The sequence below is a fragment of the Tamandua tetradactyla genome, chromosome 19, assembly GCF_023851605.1.
Source record: "Tamandua tetradactyla isolate mTamTet1 chromosome 19, mTamTet1.pri, whole genome shotgun sequence".
Lineage (NCBI taxonomy): Eukaryota > Metazoa > Chordata > Mammalia > Pilosa > Myrmecophagidae > Tamandua > Tamandua tetradactyla.
Window position 1 is genome coordinate 24,930,671 of NC_135345.1, and position 25,406 is coordinate 24,956,076.

A 25,406-nucleotide genomic window follows, 5' to 3' on the forward strand; every position below is an offset into this window, starting at 1 on the left:
GATACTTAGCCTTCTTGGTCAATCTATCAAGATTATGGTTGTACAGACTACATGGAGGTATAACTATCCAGTTCTTCCATGAGTTTCTAGTTTCCAGAAGTGGAAGAAGCTGTGGAGTCCATCTTTCATTTAAACAGGGAATGACAACAAAGGCAAATGAGCCTACTCTGCTGACCTGTGAAATATAGCCAATTGCAGGGGAGTCTTCACCTCTATGACCCAAGTGGACAAAGCCATATTCCATCAGGCTACAGATCAGAGCCATGTTAGGCACGAGCTTCTTTTTATTCATAGGCTTACAGAATATATACATTTAAGAGCCATGTAGTTTGTTAACTCCATTTACCAAAATGAGCTAAATATATACACAGGCATAAAATGCATCCATTGTAGCTTGCATACTGCAAAGTCTGCTTTCGTATACATATAAACTACAATTATGTTATCTAAATTATGCATTTAAAATACATAAAAAGGATACCAAATGGCATGTTGGCTATTTTGTCACAGTTCTCATATGATCCTGATGTCAAAGGGATCAACAGGGAATGCATAGTTTCCTACCGGAAAAAAAAAGGTAGCTTCTGATACAAGCGATGGAACACAGTAAGAATAAGAGTGCCTCTGTTTAGATCTCAGTGGCTTTACAATTCTCCTTTCCATTATCTTCACAATTGGTTCTGTTCATTAATTATCAGCACGCTGTTAATTTGCCTGCTCATTTTACCCTCTACTTGCCTGGCTGACCCAACGATATTATCACTTTTTTTTCCTTCCAGTTTATTTCTCTTCTCCGGAAAGCATTTCCTCCACAGCCATCTGCCCCATTTTTCTGCCCATTTCTTTTACATCGGATTACCCCAACACTGGATTACAGAACTCACTGCCTCAGCACCTAGAATTCTGCATTCCACTCCAGGGCGGTGCTCTATAGAATCCCAGGCCACTGCCTAATTAACTAAAAACTCTCTTCTGAATCTGCTGGGAGCGAGGGGCCGAAATCTCCGCAGAAGAATCAGGAAGCCTGCTAAAAAGATTTTCTTTAGGTGGCATGCAAAATAAGAGTCCCCTCCCGTAGACCTCCATTTCTCTTTCATAATACCCACGGTCGGAGAAATTTCCACTGTGAGCACTCCAGCCAAACCGCCGGCATCCCACGCTGATTTCTTTCCTAAAAATACACAGCCTCTTACTCCACGGGGAAGAAAAATGCAACACTGCCATTTCCAGCGTGCTCCCCCCCCAAAGGCTGATTACGGCTGGAGCAATTCATCATCACTAGTGCAGTCGGGTTTTTAATTTTTCCCTCGTAAAAATCTTCCTGTTTATCTGGCGGACACTGAGAAGAAACAGATGTGCATCAACCTTAGATCCCTCCCTCAACTGGGTCAGGGAAGAAACAATCGTGCCATTAGGAGTCTCTTTAGAGCAGCAGAAAATTATCAGAAACTTCTGGAAGACTTTGAAGAGTAAGGTCTTGCATGTAATAGCAATTCTGCAGTGTTTTTAATTGTTAAATGGACCGATTGATTGAATGGTGCCTGTTCTGCAACATTTTCCTTCTGGCTATGCATATTTTATCCCAAAGTGCTGCTCTATTCAAAATCATAATACAAATGAAAGTCCTTCTTTGGGAGTGTACGACAGAGTACTGAAGAAAGAAAACACCAGACTGCCGTTCAGGGGGAAATTCTAGCTTTACCACTCACCACCGAATAATCATGGGCAGGCAATTGACTTGATTCTGTGTCTATTTTCTCCTCTCTGAGATTAGAATAAGACCTACCCTCTAATAAACGGAAGAACTATTCATGGACAGATGAAATGAGCACAAATTGCATTGAAAAAATATATAAAGCTTTGCCTGAATTGTTATCCTGCCCAAGAGCACAGTGCTATTCAAACCTAAGGCTTGTTTTGGAATTTTTATAGGAGATCATTCCCGACCCCATGGGTCTGGGGACAAGCCCTGGCTTTAAGGCAGTGGGTCTCCGACGGTAGAGGGATGCAGTCTGGAAGCCCAGCCCAGGGATTACAAAGAGGAAACAAGCTGAGAACATCATCACCAAGTGGAGAGGAAAGAAGAGACTAGAGCAGCCCCCAAGAAAGCTGATCTCTGCAGGGGATGGTCCCCAGTGTTTCTCTGTTTTGGTTTGGGGAGTACTTTTGTAGCTGTTTTTGTTTATTTTCCATTAGCACTGGCAGAAAGCTTCTTGCAGACATTGTTTAAAACTTCAGGGATTCTTGAGATGGAGCAGCAAGATTAATGAAGCAAAACTTCTGCCACCTTGTGCCAAGAACATCTATGTTCCTTCAGGAAGTTGGCCAAGACAAATATCTCCTCCCACAGCACAGGGATTCTGGTCCCAAATCTGGGATACAAAATTTTTTAAAGGACCAAAAAAAAAAAAAGGAAAGAAAAAGAAAACATGATTGCAGCTGAGTGGATTACCCACTCTCCTCTCCCATCTCTGGACCATACTTTAGCTCTTTTACCCTCAAATCCCCCACTTGGACCAACAAACCCTCCCCATCACAAGCCCAGCACCTCATGCTTCCTGGGTTTCCAGATCCTTGGCACCAGTTATTAGAGTGGTGAGTTCAGATGGCCAGTATCCAACTTCACCCTTGGAGGGGAAACTATGACGTTGGCTTGTCTGTGGATGCAGCCCTGTGTAAGGATGCCCTAGTTGCTTCTCTCCAAGTGCCTGGAATCAGAACATCATTTTGACCTGGCACAAGTACCGGGACGGTTTCAATGTCTCCGACACCATTTGCCAATGCCAGTTTTTCCACCGAGGCTTGTCTGAGGAGTTCCATGTGCCAGAAAAAATAGCTTGCCCGTCTTTACAGCCAGAGGAATAGCAGAGAGCTGTCCCACTTTCAGTGTCCTATGAGGGGTTGGGGGCATTTGTAGTCAATTCAAATAAGAAGGCAAAAGAATGCAAAAGGAAAGCAAAAGAATACAAAGAAAAGAATGATTTGTGCTGAAAAAAATGAAAAAGAACCACTTTTCTTCTGTTCACTGGTGCTTAGTTGAAAATAAGTTTCAAGCAATAATACCCTGTGTGGGTGAGTTAGTTCATTAAAATCTCTGGTTTCCTAAGCTGGAAGTTCTCAGCCTGAAGTCCCAGAGAGGCCCCAAGAGTGCTGATGTACCATCAATGCACTGTTCTCCTAAGTGCCATTTATTGCCTTGGTCTGCATTGTTTAAAGTCGGGAAACAACAAATACATTCATATTTGTGGGAAAACAACTTCCTACTCATGACTTAGCAAACAATCGTTAAAAAATAATACAGTACAGTATGATTGTGCAACTTTCATGGCTAGAAGTAAGTTTGGTGGGTTACTTTCTTAGAACCAACCACTCTTAAAAGGGTAAGCTTCATATTTTCTGAAAAGAGCTGGCTAACCAAGCAGAGAACATCCCTAAGAACCCTCCACAAATTGTGAAATAAGCCACCTTGGTCCCCTGAGTGCAGACCTGACCTGTGGGATTCAGCTGTTTGGCTCTAAAGCCAGACCCTTCTAATCAGCCTCAGACCCACTCACTCCCCAGGCTGTAAAGCATGATCCCTCTAACAGCACATAGCCCTTTGGGAGAGAGTGGGCCCTGGGAGTTTGCCTTTGCTAAGCTGCTGGAAGTGCAAGGAGCATTGCTTACAATGGGTGTTTCTGCAGCACCTTTGGTGGGGCTGCCTTGGAAGCAGCAAGATCAAGCAAATAAACTAAACAGGATGGTTGTATGGGAAGGTACGCAGGCAGGCAGGCAGGCAGGCAGGCAAGTGGGTAGGTTGGTATCAATTTCTTGAAACATTACGTTGTCCAGAGGGCAAGGACATGCATGCGTAAAGGGCCACCCCTGGCTTTCAAAGTGAATCAAGACCTGTGTGAAGTTCCCCTTGGACTTCACAAAATGTCATTGCAAAAATCCTACCAAATGCAACTCGGATGGAAACACCTGTTCAACTCTCTAAAAGAAGGGATGAAAAGCACCATTCAGTCTTTGGGATGTCTGCTGGGCTACTCACAAACTCAAAGGATGAGGTCAAAGAGGCAGATGAGTCATGGAGACCATCAGACAAAGCATTACTGCTCTGGCCACCACAGGGGTCAGCTTAGAACCATGAGGAAGAGGGGGACATGGCTTTGTTTCACTCTTGTACTAACCACCCATACTGGGTCTAGATACATGTCTTCAGAATATTTTCTTGGTGGCAAAGGGAGAAATTTCAACTATCAAATTGTTAATAGTGCTCATTGTTAACATCCATGTCAGTCAACAAGAAATAGCCACAGTTTTGCTTTTCGGGAAGCTTCAGGAATGCTGGGCATTACTTTTAGGAAACTGAGATGGCTCAAAATAACATTGCTGAGTATTATAAGATTTTAAAGTAATCATCAGCAAATCTTTTCAGCTGACTTTGGCTTTAAGAGTTCCTACCAAAAAGATTGTTAAAATGGAAGGAGAAGGGCCCACAGTTTGGTTTCTTTTATTTCATTAGAAGAGCTGTCCCATCTTATCCAAGTCTATCCTTCTTCATTTTTATTTTTTAAAGAAAAACACATTACCTTCCTAGATGGTAAGAGTTAATGCTTACCTCTTTTCTCACTAATTACACACTTAGTAAAAGAAAAGAGTCCTCTTTTCTCACTAATTACACACTTCAGGATGTCTTTTTAAATGGAAGAACGGACGTGTCATGCAGTTAGCCAGTAAATGCAATCCCTGATTAAAATGTGAGTGCTAAAAGTTTGAAAACTTCTAACTATTTCCCCAGTGCATTTTTAATGACAGAGCTCTGAGTTTGGCTTTTTTTTTTTACCCTCCCCCCGCCCTTGGTCCTCTCTTGTGAGAGCTAACGCTACTTGTCTTTTAAATGCACCAATCACACCTTTACAAACTTAGGTCCACAATGATATGCTCAAAAATCTTTGTTTTCCCTTTGAAACTGGATGCAAAGAAGAAATCTCTCCTGTCGGTGGAGACAGCTGTGAAGGAACGAGGCGCCTGCACGTAGATCTCCTTGAATTTCTTGAATAGCTGCTGCTCTCTATCCCACTGGTAGATCTGGGAGAACGTGTAATCACTTCCCAGGGCCAAGTAGTGATTGTCTTTGAAAGAAAAGGGCTGCAGGGTCATGGCACCTCGGGACGGGAGGGCCTGAATCTCCACAAACTGCTTACTATTCCACCGCATGACCCTGGAGTCCCCGATGAAGCGGGTGAGGGACAGGTAGAGGCTATTCTGCATTCGAAAGCTCTTCACGGCCAGCACGTCCTCCATGTTGGGGATGTCACCATGGGGGACAAACTTCTTAGAGCTTTTGTTCCACTGCAAGATGATAGGGACCTGTGAGCGGCTGGACAGGATGAGATGCGATTTTCCATCTATGTCAACAAATTCCGCATCCGTGTCCCTGAACCACTCGTGCAGGGACTGGTACGAGTAAAATCCTTTGCTGTTCCATTTATAAACTGTCGACAGACCGGCTTTCGAGCTGTCGGCGATGACAAAGAACTTCTCATCGTCGATCTGAAACAGCTCGATGTCGTTGGGCTTGGATATGCGCGAAACTTCTATGTCTTGGAATTTGACAAACTTGGTCCAGCTCTCGTCGTATTTGTAAATGTGAGAGCCGCCAAAGAGCTGGGCCACCACCACGAAGACCTGGTCATCAATGAGGATGGCCTTGCAGCCCACGATGGACTGACCTGTTCTCCAAAAGAAAGGGGAGTGATTAGTGCAGCCCCAGCTGAGACACATCGCTGTAGAAAATAGATAGACAAGATCTGCCAAGGCCTCTGGAGTCTTTAGAGGCAGGTGTGCAATTCAATACATATATTAAAATGCCAAATGAATTGTCTTCGTGTTATCACCCAAATAATCTCTGTGAAGTAGAATGAGGCAATTAAATGGGCTTCTGCTCATTAGACGGTCAAAAGGTGGAGGAGTTGGGTCTCTGAGGCACGAGAAAGAAATGTATGAGGGCTCTCAAAGACATTTAAAGTCATCTGATTTCCAAAGTCAGAGGAACCCAAGCGGGCATAGAATAGAGTGGTGGTAAAACTTACAACTCTAGACTTTGGGGGCCCGGGGTTCAAAACCCTGCCCTGTGCCTGCCTCTGGGCTAGTTAACTCAACTCTCATCTATTAAATGAGATTGATGATGCTATCAGCCCTGACCTTAGGGGGTTACTATAGCAACTAAATGAGAGCATTGGCAGTAAGTATTTGGTAAGAAGTGCCAGCACATAGGAAGCGGTCAATGAATGGTAGCAACCATTATTGGATAATTGAAGCAATTATCTTGATAATCAGAAGACCCTGCCTCTGTAGTTCACTGGAAAAATGACTGTAGAATGAACAGTTATCCAAATCACCTAGGTCAGGTGTCACAATGCTAGAACTTTGCAGGCACAAGGGGAACACATCCAGTGGTGAGTGTTCTCTGTGAGTCACCTCCTTCCATCTTCTCCCTCACTGTTCACAGACCCTCACACCATTCCCTGACTCTCCCATTCCGAGGACCAACTAACAAGCCATTGGATCACTACATCTCAAAGATTAGTGACCCTCCTATCTAGATCATTCACTTAAAAGTTATTTCTTTCCCTTAACTATTTGGTCATTTGGACCAAAGTGAATTAGATCTGTAAATTACAAGGAAAATTACCCAATTCCTTAATATTAGCATTGGGGACAGTCAGTGTGTGGTTTTCAAGGTAGCATTACTTTCTTCCTCATTGTTTTGGCCTTGCAAGAGCCTGGTCCCTTTCTTTTGTTTAAGACAAATTACTGCATTTTATTTTTTCTGAGTAAAAAATATTTCAGTGATCACCAAAACAAATACTGAAAATAATAACAGATAACACTTGTAAAGTGTGAACTGTGCCCAGACACTGTTTTAAACATGCTACATGTATTTACTCAGTTAATCCTTACAAAAACCCTATGAGGCAAGTTCTATTACTAATATCATCATTCCCATTTTACAAAGAATGAAACTGAGACACAGAGAAGTTAAGTAACCTCTACAAAGGTCACACAGCTGGCACATGATGGAGCCTGGGATGCAAACCCTAGGTATTCTGACTCTCGTCTACACTCCACTGACAAAGAAGAAAAGAAAATTCACTTGTTCTACAATCGCTGAAATAACACCATTAACATCTTTGTATGTTTCTTTTCTTCTTTAATCTATGAACATATTCAAATATTGTCTTGTGAAAAAATATAAATGTGGACTTACACTATACGTTCTTCATAACCTATTTTTATTTGACCACTATTCTGGGAACACTTTCCCATGTCCTTGACTCTACTACAACTTGGTTTTTTTAATACTACGCCATATTCCATTGCATGAATGCACTATATTTTATTTAATAAGTCCCCTATTGTTGGACATGGCAGTAATTTCTAATTTATCTCTCTTGTAAGTAACATGTTCCCTTGTAGAGACACTGTTTTGAAAATCATCTGGTGATAGTCTTAAATGTAGGAATTGCCAGGGTAAACCTTCTGCCAGGGCAGATTTTTAAACCTTCAAACTGCTCTTCAAAACTGCATCCATGTCCACCAGTTGGCACTTACAGGGAGTGAATCTCAGGCCCTTCCTGAGCGGCCTGGCTTGGAGACCCTGGCCACCTGCAAGCAGCCTAGAGACTCACCTGCCTCAGTCAAGGGGCCATGGGAGACAGTAAGATTCCTGTCTTGGAGAAGCTCCATAAGGTCTCTCTCCAGGTAGACACTTTTACCCCATGAAGCTGTAAGTAGCACCAGAGATCATCACCTTATGGGGGTTTTTTTGTTTGTTTATTTCTTTTAATGTAGGAAGAGAGGTGGCAGGTTTGAACATACTTAGCATGCAGAAATCAAAGGGCAAACCAAACATGGGAATGCTGAGAAGAGATAAAAAAGAAAAAGAAACCAGGAGAGAAAGCTTAGGGTGGACATCACCATGGGTTTCTTTCTCTTCCTTGCAGATGGACAAACAGCTGGAGATGTCCTTGCATCATGGCCAATGGGGTTGCAAAGGAGGAGGCAGGGTCACCATTCTTACTGGGCATGTATTGAGCAAATCCTGCCCAGCCCTTGCCAACTCTGGGATCACCCCAGGGCCAAACAAGCTGCCAAATGAAGCATGCAAGGCCTGGCCAGGGGAAAATGTTCAAGGCAAGTGGTTCCAGGGGCTATGGCCCTACTTGGCCATCTGTCATCTGTTTAGTGCACGTACAATGTGCCATAGCATTTGCCCTCACACCAGGTGAGACTCCTGGCTATGGAGAGATGAACACACTCTTGTCTCCCCAAGTGATCATCCTGCTTCTGTAGCCACCACTTTCCCCATCTCCCTCAGCCTGTCCCCTCCTAGCTCCAGCATTCCATCAGACTTATGAAAGTTGTAGAAGGGTTCTGATAGACATCAAAGAGATAGAGTCATGGGAGAAGAAGTAGGGCTGCTCTTATTTAATCCCCAAATGATATAGCTAACACTACGGAAGGTTTACTAAGTTCCAGGCACTGTACTAAATCCTAGATGCCCACTGTGCCTTTAAATTCTTATGATAATCCCGTGGCATCACTATGTGATGAGCCCATTTTAGAGAGGAAATAGAAATTCATGGAATTCCCATTTTACAGATGAAAGGAGCTCATGAAATTAAGTAATCTGGCCAACATCACAAAGTAATGAGAGCTAGAGCCAGGAGAAACAAAAAGCATGATGTTTGGAGGTCAAAAGCAAAATGACTGTACTGTCAGATCTCATTTCTTGGAGTTGGCTGTGAGAGTTGAATCCTGGGGAGCTTCATTTTGGGGTCTTCCCCCATTTAGAAGATCCAGATTTCAGGACTGATGCACTGAGGAACTCCTGGAAACAAGCAAGATCCAGCCCTGGCTCTGCCCCTGGACAACGTCTGTACTTCACCTTCCTCAGTTGTCTCCACCCCATCCCATCCAAGCCTTGGTTGCTTGATGGATTATGGCAACTGTCTCATAACTAACTGCCCTGCTTCTGCCTTTGACCCCTGCCCCCTGAAGGCTAATCCTAAAGCATTAGTTGTTCACAAATCAGCTCAGATTTCTCCTCTGCCCCAAATCCCCTATGGCTATGCAGAGCCCTGAGATAAACACCCAAGTCCTTGGATCAACAAGGCCCTAAATGATGAGTTCTTCTTACTGCTCTGACCTTGTCTCCCATATTTCATCCCTTGGATCACTGTGCTCTTGCAAACCAGTCCCTGAATGTTCTTCAAACAAGACATATGCCCGCCTGCTTCTGGGCCTTTGCACTCGCTGTTCCCTCTGCCTGAAAAGCTCATCTCAGCTATCCATATCACTTGAGCTTCATTTCCCATGGGTCTTTATTCTTCTTAATGAGGTCTTTATCAGACACTCTATCTAAAATTTCAGCTACCCCCACCCCCCTTCAAATCTCCCTCCCCCATCTTATTTTTCCTCTTTAGTATATTGCTATTGAATATGTTATATATGATATGTATCGTAATTGTCTGTATCATTGTCTAACTCTCTCACTATAGCATAAGCTCTTTAAGGGCAGAGGTTTTTATTTGTTTTGGTCACTGCTATATCCCCCGCAGCTAGAACATGCTTGGTTCAGAGTAAGTGCTCAAGAAATCTTTGTAAATGAATGAATGAGCCAATGAATTTGGGGATGCCACCAGCAGTATGTTAGAAGGGCAGAAGGAGGACAGTGCCATCCGTTCCACAGAAGGTAAACCTGGGGGTGGACAAAGGTGAGAGGTGACAATGGCCAGATGCAAGGAAATGATTCAACATGACTGAGCCTCAGTTTCTTCATTTATAAAACATTGCAAGAAGGAAGCCGGCATTAGGCAATGCTTGCTCTACGCCTAGTACTCATTGACTCCTCACAACACCCACATGAAGAAACAGCTATTGTCCATTTTACAGATGAAGAAACTGAGCCCCAGAGTAAACCTCCTAGTACATGGCAGAGCCAGAAATACAATCTGCTTTCATTCTTCTGCAACAACTGAGCATTGCATGCCATCTCTCTCTGGAAAAGAAGGCTCTGTCCTCTGTGTACCAGCAGGCAACCCCAACAATATCTCAATGAGATCAACCAGTGTCCTGTACTTCACAGGTCTACCACAAACACTCTTCCTTGTATAAAAGCAAAGCTTTGCTCTGCTCCTACCTCCTGGAAAGTGAGGAGAGGAGAGAAGGCAGAGGGGCCAGCTCATACATCCCTCATCTGTCCTACGAATCAGGAAAGAAAGGAGGAAGCAAAAGGACACATGGATCTGGGGCCCCTCACTCACCACCCTTTTCCTTTGCTGCGAGGTCCCAAGGCCTCGGCCGCCCTGGGTAGGCTCACCTGCGCCACTCGGCGCTGAATCTGCATTTCCAAATGGAGCAGCTGCTTGGTGAAATGTAGGCTCAGCACTAGGAGACCAGATGGTTCAGGAACCACAGGCAGCTGCCTGAAACGGCATCTTCAGAGCATCCGGATGTGTCTCCAGACCTCTCGGTGCTGAGAGATTAGGCTCATTAGTAGCTCCTCTCCCCGAGGGTGAAACAACACTCTTTATGCCTTCCTCCTGTCCCAGTACCTGCTACAAAGCCAGTCGGTGTCTCGGAGGTTACCAGAAGCCTCCCAACCCGGAAGTTCTACCGAGAGAGGCTTCACACTGCAGCCCTAAAAGGCTGCTCTAACTCCAAATTGGGAACCTCTAAAGGAAATAATTAGGCCTTTATGATGCTGTTTATGAAGTTGGTACTATTATCAGAGTTCACTTTGATAAATGAAAAATCTTGGAAGGGTTACTTTGACTTTGTCTACTCATCTACTCACTTAAAAATCCGCCCATTTTTCTCAATGCTCAGACACTGGGATTCCCTGACAGCACTGAAAGAAGAGTTGACTGAGTCACATACCAGAGGCCGATTTAGGAATGTGTTTACTCTTATTTTGTATGACCTGAGTAAAAGAAAGCAGTGCTCGTCAGGACCTGGCAAGGGTCAAGAAAAGCAAGAGACAGAGCCAAAATGTCCCTAGAACGTCACACGATGAGAGAAATGTCCAGTATGGTAGGCACTTACCACATGTGGGTATTTAAATTTACATGCACTCAAACTAAATGCGATGAAACATTCAGTTCCCCAGTTACACTACCCACATGCCAAGAGTTCAACAGCCACCATGTAGCTAGGTGCTTATATTTGAGAGTACATCAAAGCATGTTTCCCATCCTCACAAGAAGTTCTATTGGACTGTGCTGTACAGAGGGCTCTAGAACATGTGTGTTAGCCTCATAGAAATCATTTCTAAAAGAAGCAAATAATTTTAGATCCTGGCTCATGTTAACTTGATGGTAGGCAAGTGAATAAAGCAGAAGTAGTTGTATCAAACTAACTTCACTTAATTTTTTGAGCAGATTACTAGATGGGTACTGTATGGATGAATCGTGACCCCAGAAATATATGTTTAAAGCCTACCCTCCAGTCCTGTGAATGTAAATTTGTTTGTAAGTAGGATCTCTGGAGATGTCATTAGTTAAAATGAGGCCAAACTGGATTAGGGTGGACCTTAATCCAATATTACTGGTGTTCTTAGAATTTGGATACAGTAAGTAGGAAGAAGACGGTCATGTGATTGAGGCAGAGCCTGAGGTATGCCACAAGCCAAAGAACATTGTGAATTGCTGGCCACCACCAGAATCCTACAGCTTCAGAGGAAGCACGGCTCACCAGTACCTTGATTTGGACTTCTAGCTTCCAGAACTTTGAAACAATAAATTTCTTTTCTTTAAGCCAACTAGTCCATAATATTTTGTCATAGCAGCCCTAGCAAACTAAGAGACAGGTCAAGAAAATTTGGTAGACAGAAAATATTTGGTCTTTAGAAATGCATCTGATCAAGTCTGTTACGTCAGCCTTGTGGACAGGATGGAGGCAAACAGGCTGACCACTTGGTCAAGAACTGGCACTCCTGAGAAGGCAGAACAGCACAGCCAGGATGGGGGGTGGTCAGGAGAAGGCCTCAATGGTGTACCCAGGACTTGGTTTTCAGCCTGGCCTGCTCAGTGTTTCAGTGGACGATGCACACAAAGAGGATAAAGGACTGTTCACAGAATCTGTGAGTGACACTGAGCAGGAGGCCTGTAGAATGTCAGATGACAGGACCAGCAGTCAAAGTTATGGCAAGGGGCTTGAAGATTGGGTAAATGAGAAGTCCAAAAGGCCTACAGCTTAAGTTCAGGATGGAATGACCTAGCATACAGCAGCCCAAGCCACAAAAATGTATGCCGTGGGCTGGACCATGTCCCCCACAAAAACATGTTCAAGTCCTAATGCCCGGTCACATGGGTGTGAAGTCCTTTGTAAATGGCATCTTCAAAGATCCTTTTAGGATTAGGCCAAATTGAATCAGGGTGGGTCTTAATCCAATATGACTGGAGTCATATCATAAGCAAAGGAAATCTGGACATGGTAGCAAGAGTGAGGAAGAGACAGAGGATGGCTGCCAAACCACCAGCATGGTACAGACTTTGGAGAACGCACAGCTTGACAAGACCTTGATTTTGAACTTCTAAGCCTCTGAAATAGTGAGACAAATTCCTGCTGTTCAAGCCAACCAATCTGAAGTATCTGTTATAGTGGAGCTGGCAAACTAAGACAATGTATATATCTATATGTTTTATAAAATGCATTATACACACACACATATATATACGTACACATATATTTATATGCACACGATGTGACTTTTTACCCCTACTGGGAAGTGCCTTCCCCCTATTCAACCCATCACCTTCTCCCGTTTCAAAAGAATCACCCCAAATAAACAGGATCACCACCTGAGGGTTCTAGTCTCACCAATAACTGACTACACCAAGAAAAAGTTGGAGAGAAGACGAGGTTGGCTCTCCCGTTTCAAAAGAATCACCCCAAATAAACAGGATCACCACCTGAGGGTTCTAGTCTCACCAATAACTGACTACACCAAGAAAAAGTTGGAGAGAAGACGAGGTTGGCCAGAATGTGTTCCCCAAACTTCCCCTCGTTATGACAGAGGACATTTCTCCTCTGGTGGGCTTCAGGAGATGCCGAAATTAGGTCAGCCAATCTGAGCAAAGCCGCCACGCACCTGTGATATTGTCGTAGCTCCGGAAATTCATCTCGATGTGATCCCACTCCAAAACCATGCAGTTCTCCATGCTGGGCTGAGCAATGGCCACGTACACATCGTTCTTGGAGTTGAACGTGTCCACCGAAACTGACTGGTAGGGCAAAGTCTGATGGACAACAAAATCTGGGAATGGGTATTAAAAAAAAGAAAGCATCCATAAAGTCTCTTGTGGTAATCATCAACCACCATTTCCCTTCTATCCCTTTTTATCGTCAGTCCTACAAAGGACCAGGGTGGAGACAGCACAGGTGAGAAGCAATATAAACATCACAGCTTATTTTAGTCTGGAAGATTCCTGAAGGGTGCTGGCTTGCACAAGATTATCAGCCTGAGTGCACAGTTTTTAATACAACTTCCTTTAGATAAACAGCTTCACCAGTTAGGGTTTCTCCATGTTTTAGAGGAACTTGTTGAAACCTGGTCTTCAAAAGGCAAGACAGAAAGGATGCCACAGAGCAGCCTTCCTGGAAGTGTCATTAAATTTGCCCTGTGAAGGAGGAAGTGCTGTTCTCAAACTCATTTCGTCAATGCTCTAGTCTAGCCCTCTCAGAACAGCCCCTACAGTAAAGAAACCTGTTTAGTTTTGTCTGCCGTGGCACTTCTTTAACTTACCTGACAACGGGACCCATTATTACCTGTTATTATTCTCCCCAGCTGTGGATTACCCCTACTGGAAAACACTGCTTCTGCAGGTTCAGAACCAAAATTACACACGAATCCCCAAAGTGCATTTCACACATCTGGAAACAAAACCAAATCTTCAGAGGTTTATAAAGTCAGCAGCTGGGAAAGCTGACCTAAGTGTGTTCACTGGGTGCTGGATGCAAATGTGGGGCTAAGGAATTTCTGTGCTGTGTCCTGCAGCTCAGTGAGTGGTTACCGGAACTCTGTGAGGATTTTGTAGCAACATGTGGCCTCCCACGTTAGCTCGTGCTCTGCTCCTATGCCCAGTGTCAGTGGGTGCCTGTTGTTCTGTGCTGCTTCCCTGACTTGCAATGGGCTCACTGTAGTAAATCTCAGTGGGAACACACAATTGCCAAAGGACCAAGTCCATGTCCTCAGAAGCATGGAGAATGGGTGTGTAAGATAGCTACAGAAATCCAGTGAAGATGAATCTTTAAAAATATGTATTTTTAAAGGTGTGCAAGGGTAATTCAGTGTTAGAATGCTCGCCTGCCATGTGGGAGACCCGGGTTTGATTCCCGGCCCATGCAAGGCCCCCCTGCCACTCCAAAATCAACAATTAGTGCTGCAATAATGGGATAGTCAAATGGAGAAAGAATGAAATGTGACCCCCTACCATAAGCATATAAAAATTTATTTGTATCTATATATATATTTTAACTAATTAAATTTAAGAAAAGGTGCTTGGCTAAGGAAAGTTGTTCCTATGAGAAACCCTAGCTTTCCTCTTCTCTTCCTCCATCCTTCTCCATCTCTGCTCAGCCCATCTCCTCTGCAATGCTTTCCTGACAAATGCAGTCCCCAGAGCTCTTTCCTGACAATTGGGCTCATAAATATGCACTGTTTATAAAGGTTACTATTTACTATGATAACATCGGAGTCTGATTTGGAGAAATGGGAACGATCTTGGCACTTTGAGCACTTTACAGAACTAGAGGCTGAAGCCAGAGAAGGTGAGTGCCTTGCCAGCATCACACAGACAATGGGACATGGCTCCTGAACCCAGGGCTGCTTGAGATTGGGGCTGGGTCCTAAACTACTTGGGGCCTCCCATGGCACCTAGCTATATAGCAACCGCTCAAGAAATTACTGCTGATTTGGAAGCCTCCTAAAAGAGGGCACATGAGAAAGGCGATAAGGGACCATTCAGTACTGGGTATGGAAGGGATGATACAAAAGGAAGCAAGAAGACAGGAGGTGAGAGCAGCTGAGCAGGAGTTGAGGTGGGAAAAGTGGAGGAAGGATGAGAAGGACAGGCTGAAAACAGGTAGGGAGCAGGGTGCAGGGGAGAAGGAGGTTACAGCCGAGGGAATACATGCGGTTTGTGTACAGGAAGGAGCTCTGTGCCTGCAGTAGGACTGCTTGAAGCCACTTTCAACCCCTGAGACCTAGAGCCAGCCACTTCACCTTGCAAGGTCTCTGTTTATTGATCCACAATATGTGGGTAATGACACCTATCTCCCAGGCTTGATGGCAGGGACAGATCCATAATGCTGGTGAAAATTAACCAATGGGGCCCAGCTCATGGTGGGTGCCTGATGAATGTGGAATTGAGGTCTGAGAAAGGAAGGAACTCCTTTAGAACAATGTTCAATCCACACTCACATTGGAGATGCTCGACCCCCCATTCTGGGTGCACAGCAGGTGATTAATAAATGCTTGTTGGTTTAATAATGTCCTGCCCTTGCGGTCCTCTCTGGAGTTCAAGACTGCTGGGGGTGGGTGGAGAAGGGGAGAAGGGGTAGATGGGAGGTGGGGGTGGCTGAATGAATGAGGCAGGCAGGCTCCAGGAAAAGAGGGAAGCAGGCTGTGCACTCAGGAGCCAAGAGGAGGCTGCCTCTGTACTCCAACAGGCAAGAGGTGCCCAAGGAAGACTGGGGTGGGGGTAGGGGATAGGGAACAGGTGTGTCTAGCAGTCAGGTAACCTCCCCACTTCCCTACCTCCCTTACAGAGAGTAGAGTATCCTGGTGAAAAGCTGGGGCTTTCAGGCTAGACAGATGGCACTTCAGTTTCTCATTCTGCCACTTGTAACTGTATGGCCTTGGCCAGGAAACGTGAGCCTCAGCTTCCTCATCAGTAAATTGAGGATATTTTCTACTTCCTAAGGCAGTTGCAGAGATTAAATATGTAAATATGAGACCGTATCTGAATTCTCAGTACAGTGGCTTGCCTGGTAATCACTTAGTAGTTTCACTTAATGTAACAAAGATAGTCTTAAACTGCCTGCGAGGCACATCCCCACACTTATACGCACTCCCCCAAAATAACCGCTTTGCTCAGCTGAAGGTTGCACACAGAAAACTGCCCCCCTCTGCTCACTCCTGCTGGCTCGGGCAGAACCAGTGCAGGAGCCAGAAAGCTCATATTGACTCCACAAGACCTTGCTGGTTTTCTCTGCTCGTATGTAGATAGATGGAAAAAAAGAGGGAAAGAATAGGAGGCACTGCGTGCTTCCTTTTCAAGGGATATGAAAGGACTGGGAGAATACAGCTGCGTAAATGGCGCTGACCTCCTCTCCTGGCTCTGGGGTTGCTTTGGCCTCATCCAAGTCTGCCAGAGGTTCCCGACACTCCCACGACGCTCGCAACTCACTCGCCTCTTTGCTCCTTTCAGTCTCCCAACTGTGCTCTTAACTCTCAGAAACACTGGGATAAAATTAGCTTAGAAACACAGGGCGTTTAAAGTGCAGACCAAAAAGTTTAAGATACATATTTTTTAAAGAATCCCAAAGTGAAAAATAGCTGCTAAAATAGAGATCATTTTACTAATCTAGTCTTTAATGGTCCTATTTTCATCTGTTTTGTCAAAATCCCAGTTTCATAATATTTCATATAGTCACAATGTTTTTTTTTACACTGGCTATCAGGCATAGCACAGACTGTTAAATCACATGAATTACAAATCTAATTCTTCATAGGGGAAGGAAGGAAGGGAAAGAGGGAGGAAGGAAGGGAGAGAGGGAGGGAGGAAAAAGAAAAGTGCAAAAATGATGGCTGCACATATATTTGTCTGTATGGGGGGATGAGTTTAGAGGAAATTAAATAGCTTTCCTGACCCCCTTAACTTATGTTTCACAAATGACAAAAGCATGTTCATTGCGGAAAGATCTCAAAGAAAACACACTCTGATATGACATCAATTCACTAGCATTAAAGTATTAACAGCATCCTCCGGAAAAAAGAAAGCTTCCACTTCCATTCACATCGGATTAAGTTTATGATGTCAGTAGGACTCTTACAATTTAGGCCTTGCTCCCTCTGGTATCAATAGATTTTTACATAGCTATTTATAGCCCTTGTAGAAAATAAATTATACATGATGCCGATCCCATTGGGAGAGAAACTGCACATTAATGCATTATTTCTCTTTGCATTTTCATCAGCCCTGAAATAGGGAAGCTAACAGGACAATTAGGATGCAAAATTTACTCCCTCTAAGGAATTTAGTGAATTATCCACCCAACATGGGGAATCTTCGGTAGGAAACAGGGATTTTTGAGGGGGTTAAAAATAGACTTGGAGCCAAGGGTTATGGAAGGACTGTGATTAATCTAAAAAGCCGTAGCAGTCTGTGGTGGCTCTGCAGTGTTAATTACACCCCTTTGCCAAGGAACAGAATGGAAAGAGGGCCTTCCCTCCCTGGGAAAAACAGAGCGAAACAGCTACCTGAAGAATTGATACTTTCCTGAAAAGCTGAACTGAAGGGAAAACACCGTATTCTGAAAAAAAAAAACATGCATCTTCTCATCCCTTTAGTGAAGATGTGATTACTGTACTACGGTCTCTTGAATTTGACTTTCCATCTTCCGTTTCCTCTCCCAGGCCTTTAATGAAGCACCTGAGAGGGCAAGACTGGGTGTGGGCAGAAGATGGGGGGTTCAAGAACTCGCAATTTATTGACCTAGTTGTCACATTGCAGGGCTTGTAGGCACTATCGATTTGGGTGTGGGTCTCCTCTTTTTTGTGCCATTTTCTTCATGTTGGAAGAAACTGTGAGCATGAGCTAATTTGTTCAAGATAAAGCAATAGCAAAGAGAGAATCCCCTCCCCGTCACCAGAAAGCCTCATGTTGACTTTCTCAATTTTAGTAAGAAGCTTGTTGGCGAAGACAAAGACAGATTCCAGGAACTGGTTACATCACTTCAAGTCACTTCCCTTCCTATACCAATTCTCAGAGCCTGGATCGTTTTCATAGCTGTATTCAGGTCTCAAAGGTCAGGAAACATGTTTTCTTAAAAATATTATTCCCAGTTCCCAAGGCCTTCTGTCGCCCCCGTCGTTCCTCTCTGAGACTGGCGAAGTCTCCAGACACTATGACCAGGTGTAAATAGAACAATGGAAAAAGCCACTGACTTCACCTAGGTTTTGAGAACTCTATGGAAAGACTGGGGAAGAGGCAGACGGCTGTCTCAGCCAGCTTTGGTTTGGCATTTAATTCTAAATGGCCTTAAATACCACTTGTTGGTGCAAATGTCATTGGCCATGACCTCTGATTTATTGCCCTGGTCTTACAATACAATAAATAACCTCCTGGTGGCTTCAGCTGGTCAAAGGGCACCTGCCAATTACACAGCTGAATAAGTCCTTGGTCAATGGGCAGAGACAAGGGCATCTCCGTGAGGTTTCAGGTTTTCCATCAGACAGGAACAGACCTTGAAGTGTCCCTTATTTACAAATAAAGATAACTAGAAATAATTTTTATACCGTGGGTTTTTGTTTGTTTACTTGTTTCAAGGATGGCAGTAGGGATTGGTCTACATGTGATAGCTTGTTCTTGGGTTTGGTTTGGTTTTGTCTCCTGAGTTTCTGTAACTATTTTTCGAGTTCTCATTCCAGCTGCTTCCCCTGGCATGCCTTGAGGCTTTGTAGATATCAACTTTCAGCTTAACTGTTTATTTTTATAAGTCTGGAAAGCAGGTTTCATACAGTCAATTGATCCCCTTTCCTTTAAAGCCTGGTTTTAGAACTGAAAGATTCTATGGAAGAAACTCACCAACTCTTTACAAGTTGTGACACTTGAAGCAATGTTTTAATTTTACCTTATGATCTGAAAAATGTATGACATGAAACCTTGAGGCAGATTCTTGAAAACAAAGTCAAGCTTTCTTTATAATTCTTCCCTGGATGTGAGTTTTTTCTTCTGACAAGTAGTTGCTCATTTATATTTTCTACTCTGCCCTGAGTTATGATTTACCTTGTTATCTGTTTTTACAGGGAAATTAAAAAAAATGATTTATAGATATAAAAGTCTGGTATTTATTAGCTAAATTTCCAAGAAATTTTTATGAAGAATGCCAACAGAATAATTTAGTAACTTGATTACTAAATTTAGTAATTTTGGCCTCTCTGCATTGGCTTTCTGGGAAATCTAGACTGATTTGAGAATGTTTTTTACATCAAACTCACAAGTTTATACTTTGACCTTAAAAAAAAATGACCTTTTAGAACCTTGAATTTTATAAAGAAACAAAATCAAAACCAGTGCAGTTAGCCAATAACCTTCCAACTGTTGATATATTTTCCTTACCACATTGGTTCATTTCTTTAGAATGTCTAAATGTTCTCTAAAGTAAGTTTGACAGAAAACTTTTAGACCCCCTTTTCCCTCTCCCCTCCCACTGACATTCTAAAAGAAAAAAGAAAGATTGTTCTAGACAGCAGCCTTTGTTGATAAAAGTTCTGAATACCTGTCGTTGTGCACTCATAGTCAAAGCTGGTCACATCATTTAGCTTCTTTTCCTGATATTCGGGGGGACCAATACACAGCACATCAGAAACGGTGGAATTTGTCATCTTCAACCACAGATACAACCACTTGGCTTTGCAGTCACACTCAAATTTATTGCCCCTTAAATCTCTAAAAAGCAAAACAAAACACCAACACACAGAAAAGGACATGCTTGAAATGAATCGGTGGGAATACGAGATTCCAGAATTGTTAACATCCTGATATATTCAATACCCACAGATCAGATTTAAATATATATATATATATATTTGCATTCAATGCATCCTATTTTTTGTATTTGTCACCAACTTTGGTTAATGTTCCTCGGTGTCCATGATTTTTAACTCTATGGCAAATGGTAAATGGAGTACTCTGGGGCACTGACATATCATCATCTCTCCAAACCCCCTTGACACCATCACCAAATGCCATGATGGAAAACGGTGGTGGTGGGAGAAAGGATAACAGAAGAACACTCTTAGCACGGGTGGTCATAAACAAAAACAAGACATTAAAGGGACACAGTTTTCATAAGCACAATTGAAACCTTAAGCTCTTGTTAAAGTACGTCCACTAAAGCAGTAACCAGCGCCAGAAGAAAAAGCAGATGGATAAGCTATCTCGGGGAATGGGGAAGCCTCCCACCCAGCTAGCCTGATCTGCCATTAACCTAATGGTATTAAGAATACTACAAAATAGCAAAAGTCAGCCCAATTCCAACTATATGGTGTTTCCCAGTGCGCGCTGTTTTGTTATGGATTTTTTTGCTACAGCATAAAAAATTCAGTAAAGGGGAGAGGATTTAAAGACATGATTAACTGGGTGAAAATGACAAGCACACATAAACTTAATTTTCATTACTTACAGTTCAATCAGAGAGTCTAAATCACTGAAGACGTCTCTTGGGAGTGCTTTTATGTGGTTATTGGCCAAAGAACTAGAACAAAAAGTCACGCTTTAATGTGGTGATTATCTCCACACCCTGTCACTCTGAAGTCCCTTAAATAAAGCTGATTTAAAATGGAGCTCTAAACTGCTTTGGTTCAATTCCTGGCTTTGGCCACCAATACCAAGATAAAGAAATGGGTTTAGTTAGATGCTGGGTTGGCAACTGAAGTTTTTTGTTTTTTAAGCAAGACTTTCTTAACCTCTTTATGCATATTTGTTAAACCTCCGTGGTTTTCCATGTCACTTGGAGTAAAAGCAAAAGTCTTTTTGATGCTCTATAAAACCTCGCATTGAATAGTTCCTCTTCTATGGGACCACATCTCCAACTACTCAGATTCAGCCACACTGGCTGAGTCTATTCAGGCTAGTCATGCTCCCAACTCAACCTCTGAACCTGCTGCTACCTCTGTTGAAATGCTCTCTCCCCAGATATCAACATGGCTCACTCCATCACCTCCTTTAGGTCTGTTCTCAATGGTCTCCTCCTTAGTGAGACTTTCCTGACCTCTGCTCTGTTTGATCTCCATGTCACTACTGCCATTACATACTATGAACTTAAGCCATCTATTTGTATATTAGCTTTTCAACACAAGGGCCAAGACTATTATCTTTGTCCACTGCTGTATCCTCAGCACCTAGAACAGTGCCTAGAACATAGAAGGCACTCAAGTAAATCTTTGTTGAATAAATGAATTAAGCACCAATATGAGAATGATAAAAGAACAGTCTTTACCCAACAAATTTGCTAAGGGTCCACCTAATGAATTCTATCGCTTGTGGCTCTAAGAAAAGAATCAGTAAATTCTCCTTTACATGAAGACACTCAGCTTGAACCCTTGACGATAATGTAACAGAATCTTAATTTACTAGAATGTTTAGGGAATGATTTATTGTGATCAATTTCATTCTCCCATTAATGGAGGTAGACCAGCAACCATTTTGCAATTTTGCTCCTAGTGTCGAAGATTTTTCTAAAATGCCTTAGTCCTCTTCCCACCATGAGGAATTAGACCAAAACAAACTCAAGCACTCTTTCTCCAATGATTCAGGATTTTGCAGTCCCTGGTTGGTCATCATCCCACTGAGGATGAGTGTCCATCACACAGGGTTGTTAATGTGGACAGATGCTGGGTGTTGAAACAATGTTCACTGTGATTTCCCACAGGACCATGCACTGGTGTGAGTCAGCCAAGAAACTGATGCTTATTCTTTTTTCTTTTACACACATGAAGACAACAGCAAAACATATAAATGATGGTCATGTAGGCAGTTCAGCCAAGCTCTTTAAAAACATACCTGAAATGGACCTGTGTGGGCATCCAATGACCCCTCTCGGAAAGGTGAATTAAAGGAATGCATGTTCCTCGTTATTGCTGGCTGGCTGTGTACTTTGGTTTCCCAGTTGCCCAAACAAATACCAGACAATGGGTTGGCTTAACCACAGGAATTTATTGGCTCGGGGTTTCAGAGTCTAGAAGGTATGCCTCTTCCTCCGGTTGGTATCTTCTGGCTGGCTGGCAATCTTTGGAGTTCCTTGGCTTTTCCATCACATGGTAATGCACATGGCAGTGTCTTCTCCTTTCTCTTATGGCTTCTGCTGACTTCCAGCTTCTGGCTGCTCCCTCTGCTTCTCTTTCTGTGGTCTCTACAAGAACTCCAGTTATAGGATTCATCACTGCCCTAACTGAGTTGGACTACACCTTAACTGATTAAAAGGTCCTATTTACAATAGGTTCACACTCTCAGGAATGGATTAAGGACATATTTTTCTGGGGTGCATAGCTGCAAGCTACCACACTTTGAGCCCATTTTAAAAATCCAAACAGTCCTGCTTCAAGATATCAACTGAATATGAGACCACCCATAAGTTTCTGAATTATAATCCTTCCCATATAGGAAACTGAAAATGAATTGAAATGCAATTTCATGTATGGTTTTATCTGTCTTTCCCGATTGATTTGTTTGTGCCTTTAGGTTTTAAAGGTGTTGGAATATAGGCCAACTATACAATCAGTCAAAGCATACTCTTAAGTTGCTTTGTGAAATTTGAAGGAGTATTTAGTTGTTTTTTTTTCCTGGTTGATGATCACTATTTTGGAAAGTAAAGTACAAAAATTTTTTTAGCTAAGTAAAGGTTAACTGTTTAACTAATCATTTTAGCTAATTGAGAGTTACTGTATTGAAATGACAAAAATTTACAGAGTAGTCAAGACCAAAAGAAGCAACCATGCCAAATATTCCATTTAGATTTCAGAAAGCAGAGTTATTTAGATGATTAATCTCCCCCAGTCACACTCAATGCATAACATCTCAGCTTTCCACTTCATTTCGTCTATAAATTCATGCACTTACTTCATTTCTAATTCTACTTAACAGCTCTCTGTCTCTTGGGCTTTATAGGACTGCTGGAAAACAAATGTCCTAGATTTTAGTTACAGATTGGCCCCCGCTCCTTCAATGCTTTAAACCTGATCTATGCTTCTTTACACATGCATGTGAGTCTGTAGGTGTTGGAAAAGTTTATAAAAGGCAAAAATCAGATCTTAATTGAAACAAGCAAATTCCAGATAATGACTTTCTAAAGCACTGGAGTCAGCTCTTTGCTTGAAGGTTAAAAAAAAAAAAAAAAGAGTGGCTCATTCTTTAAACAATGTATTATTACATGCTTAAATCACTAAGTATAGGTCCAGCTTAGAGGAAAGAGCTTTTGAAAGTCACCTTATTGCCCAGAAGTAGAGTACACACGGAAAACCCAGCTCCATAAGCAAACCATCAATCATGAAAAATCAATCAGAAAAGACCTGAAAGGATGCCTTTCTGCTGGCTTTGCTCTGTGCTAGGCACAGAGGAACTATGGAGCCAAGGGAAGATCCTCATGGGCCCTGCCCTCAGGAAGCTTTAAACACTGCTGGGGAGTGTGGTGGTTTGAAGCTGTATGTACCTCAGAAAAACATGTTCTTAAAGTTAATCCATTCCTGTGGGTGTGAGCTCATTGTAAGTAGGACCTTTGGATAGGATACTTCAGTTAAGGTGTGACCCATCCTTAATCCTGTGACTGGAGTCCTTCATGCATGGAATGAACAGAGAGAGAAAGAGAGGAAGAAAGGGAGAGAGAGGGGGAGAGAACAAGCTGGGAAAGCTAGAAGGTAAAAGCAACGGAGCCCATAAGAGAAGGGCGAGACCAGCAGACATTACCATGTGCTTTCCCACGTGGCAGGGAGCCAAGGATCATCAGTGGCTGGTCTTTGGGAACAAAGCGTGGCCTTGATAATGCCTTGTTTTGAACATTTTCCCGGCCTCAAAATGTAAGGTAATAAATACCCATTGCTTAAGCCCACCCATTTCGTGGTATCTGCTTTATGCAAGGAAAACTAAAACAAGGAGATAAAAGGAATCCATGAAATGGCACCAAGCAGCACTGTCAGCATTCACAGAAAAGTGCCAGGTGAGTGGAGCCATCAGTGAGGGCTACAGGCGGGCAGAGTGGGGCATGGCTTCATGAGGAAGTTAGGACTTAATCGGTACTATGAAAGGAATTGAAAATTCCAGGAGATCGAGGGCAGCAAGAATAGGGGAAAGGATGTAGGAAAAACCCATCAGTGGGATGAGCTGGGTGTGCACATGGGCCGACTGCGATCCTGGTGTGCTGAAACCATTCAGGGAAATGAGGCTGAGAGGAACCCTGTGAGCTCGGCTGCAGGGAGGTCATACACTCTGGAACGGACCTTGTTCTCCTCTCATCATCAGCATGTGCTCAGGACCCAAGTGAGGACTCCCTTGGCCACTACTGGATTTGAGCTCTCAGCATGTCACACAGAAAAGGAGGTGCCTCTGACACACATGCGCACATGATAAACACACATCTGTGTGCACAAACACACAAGCATGCACATGCAAACCTAGTTAAGTACCCACATGTACATAAGACCACGCATCCATGGACATACATGCACAAATACATGTATATACATATACATATCCTCCTACAGATGGGGGACGGAAGCCAGTTGTGCAAATGAAAGTTGCCATCTGGGTTCCCTCAACCAGTCACATGGGTTTTGCTTTCGGGTCATAATTTGCCCAAAGCCTGTGCTCAAAAACAAAGCCCCTCATTCCTGACTTCTGGGAACTGGACTTATCTGCTCACAGCTGTTCCTCTCCAGACACCCACAGCTGTCTTCTTAGTATACTGTCTGGCCACCCAACTGCTGAGGCTGCTCAGCATTCCATGAGAAAATCAGGAATTCTCAATGGGTGGAGGGAGGCGATGATGATGATGATGATGATGATGATAACAATAAATAACACCAATCACACCTTCAGCATTTACTACTGGTAATGTGTCGGATGTTTTGGAAGCCAGTATTAAGTCATAATGTACGGCAATCCTAGGACATCAGTTTAATCACCCCCCTGTGAAGGGTGGGGAAACTGAGGCCCAGAAAGGCTAAGCGATATCAACAAGTGATGGCCTTCTGATTTGAACCCAAGCTGACATGACCAAAGCCATGTTCTTAGTCTCTACAAGAATGTGAGGTTTTGGCATTAAGGTTGATTCTGGAAAAAAAAAAAAATCAAGGCTTTAATAGGAAGAGGAGAAAATCTGAGGCAGTAATGCCAATAAGAATCCGACTGTCTCCAAGATCCACTGCTGATCCAGATTCAACCCCCCCCCCCACACTTGTAGTTTCTCATCTCCTTACTCTACAGTTTTTAACTCCTGGCAGGGATTTTGTTTACTAGTGATTCAGAATCAAGTGCTCCCTGAGCCTAATGAGAAACATCCATGCCAATGTCAAGTGCCAACGACAGGGCTCGGCAGGAGTGACTATCTTGCAAATTTGTATCTGTCAGGAATGCACA

The 25,406-nt window shown here is 43.2% G+C and overlaps 1 protein-coding gene across 1 annotated transcript in view; it reads right to left on the bottom strand.

Annotated features, from left to right (window-relative positions):
* Positions 1 to 275: 275 nt before the first annotated feature.
* LGI2 (leucine rich repeat LGI family member 2) overlaps positions 276 to 25,406 on the bottom strand; it is a 32,156-nt gene continuing 7,025 nt past the window's right edge. The window contains exons 5-8 of the mRNA XM_077136520.1: positions 20,461 to 20,532; positions 19,555 to 19,724; positions 13,142 to 13,306; positions 276 to 5,717 (exon numbers count right to left, since the gene is read on the bottom strand). Coding sequence (XP_076992635.1) covers positions 4,900 to 5,717; positions 13,142 to 13,306; positions 19,555 to 19,724; positions 20,461 to 20,532 — 1,225 coding nt within the window. The 3' untranslated portion in view covers positions 276 to 4,899. The remainder of the gene's footprint in view (positions 5,718 to 13,141; positions 13,307 to 19,554; positions 19,725 to 20,460; positions 20,533 to 25,406) is intronic.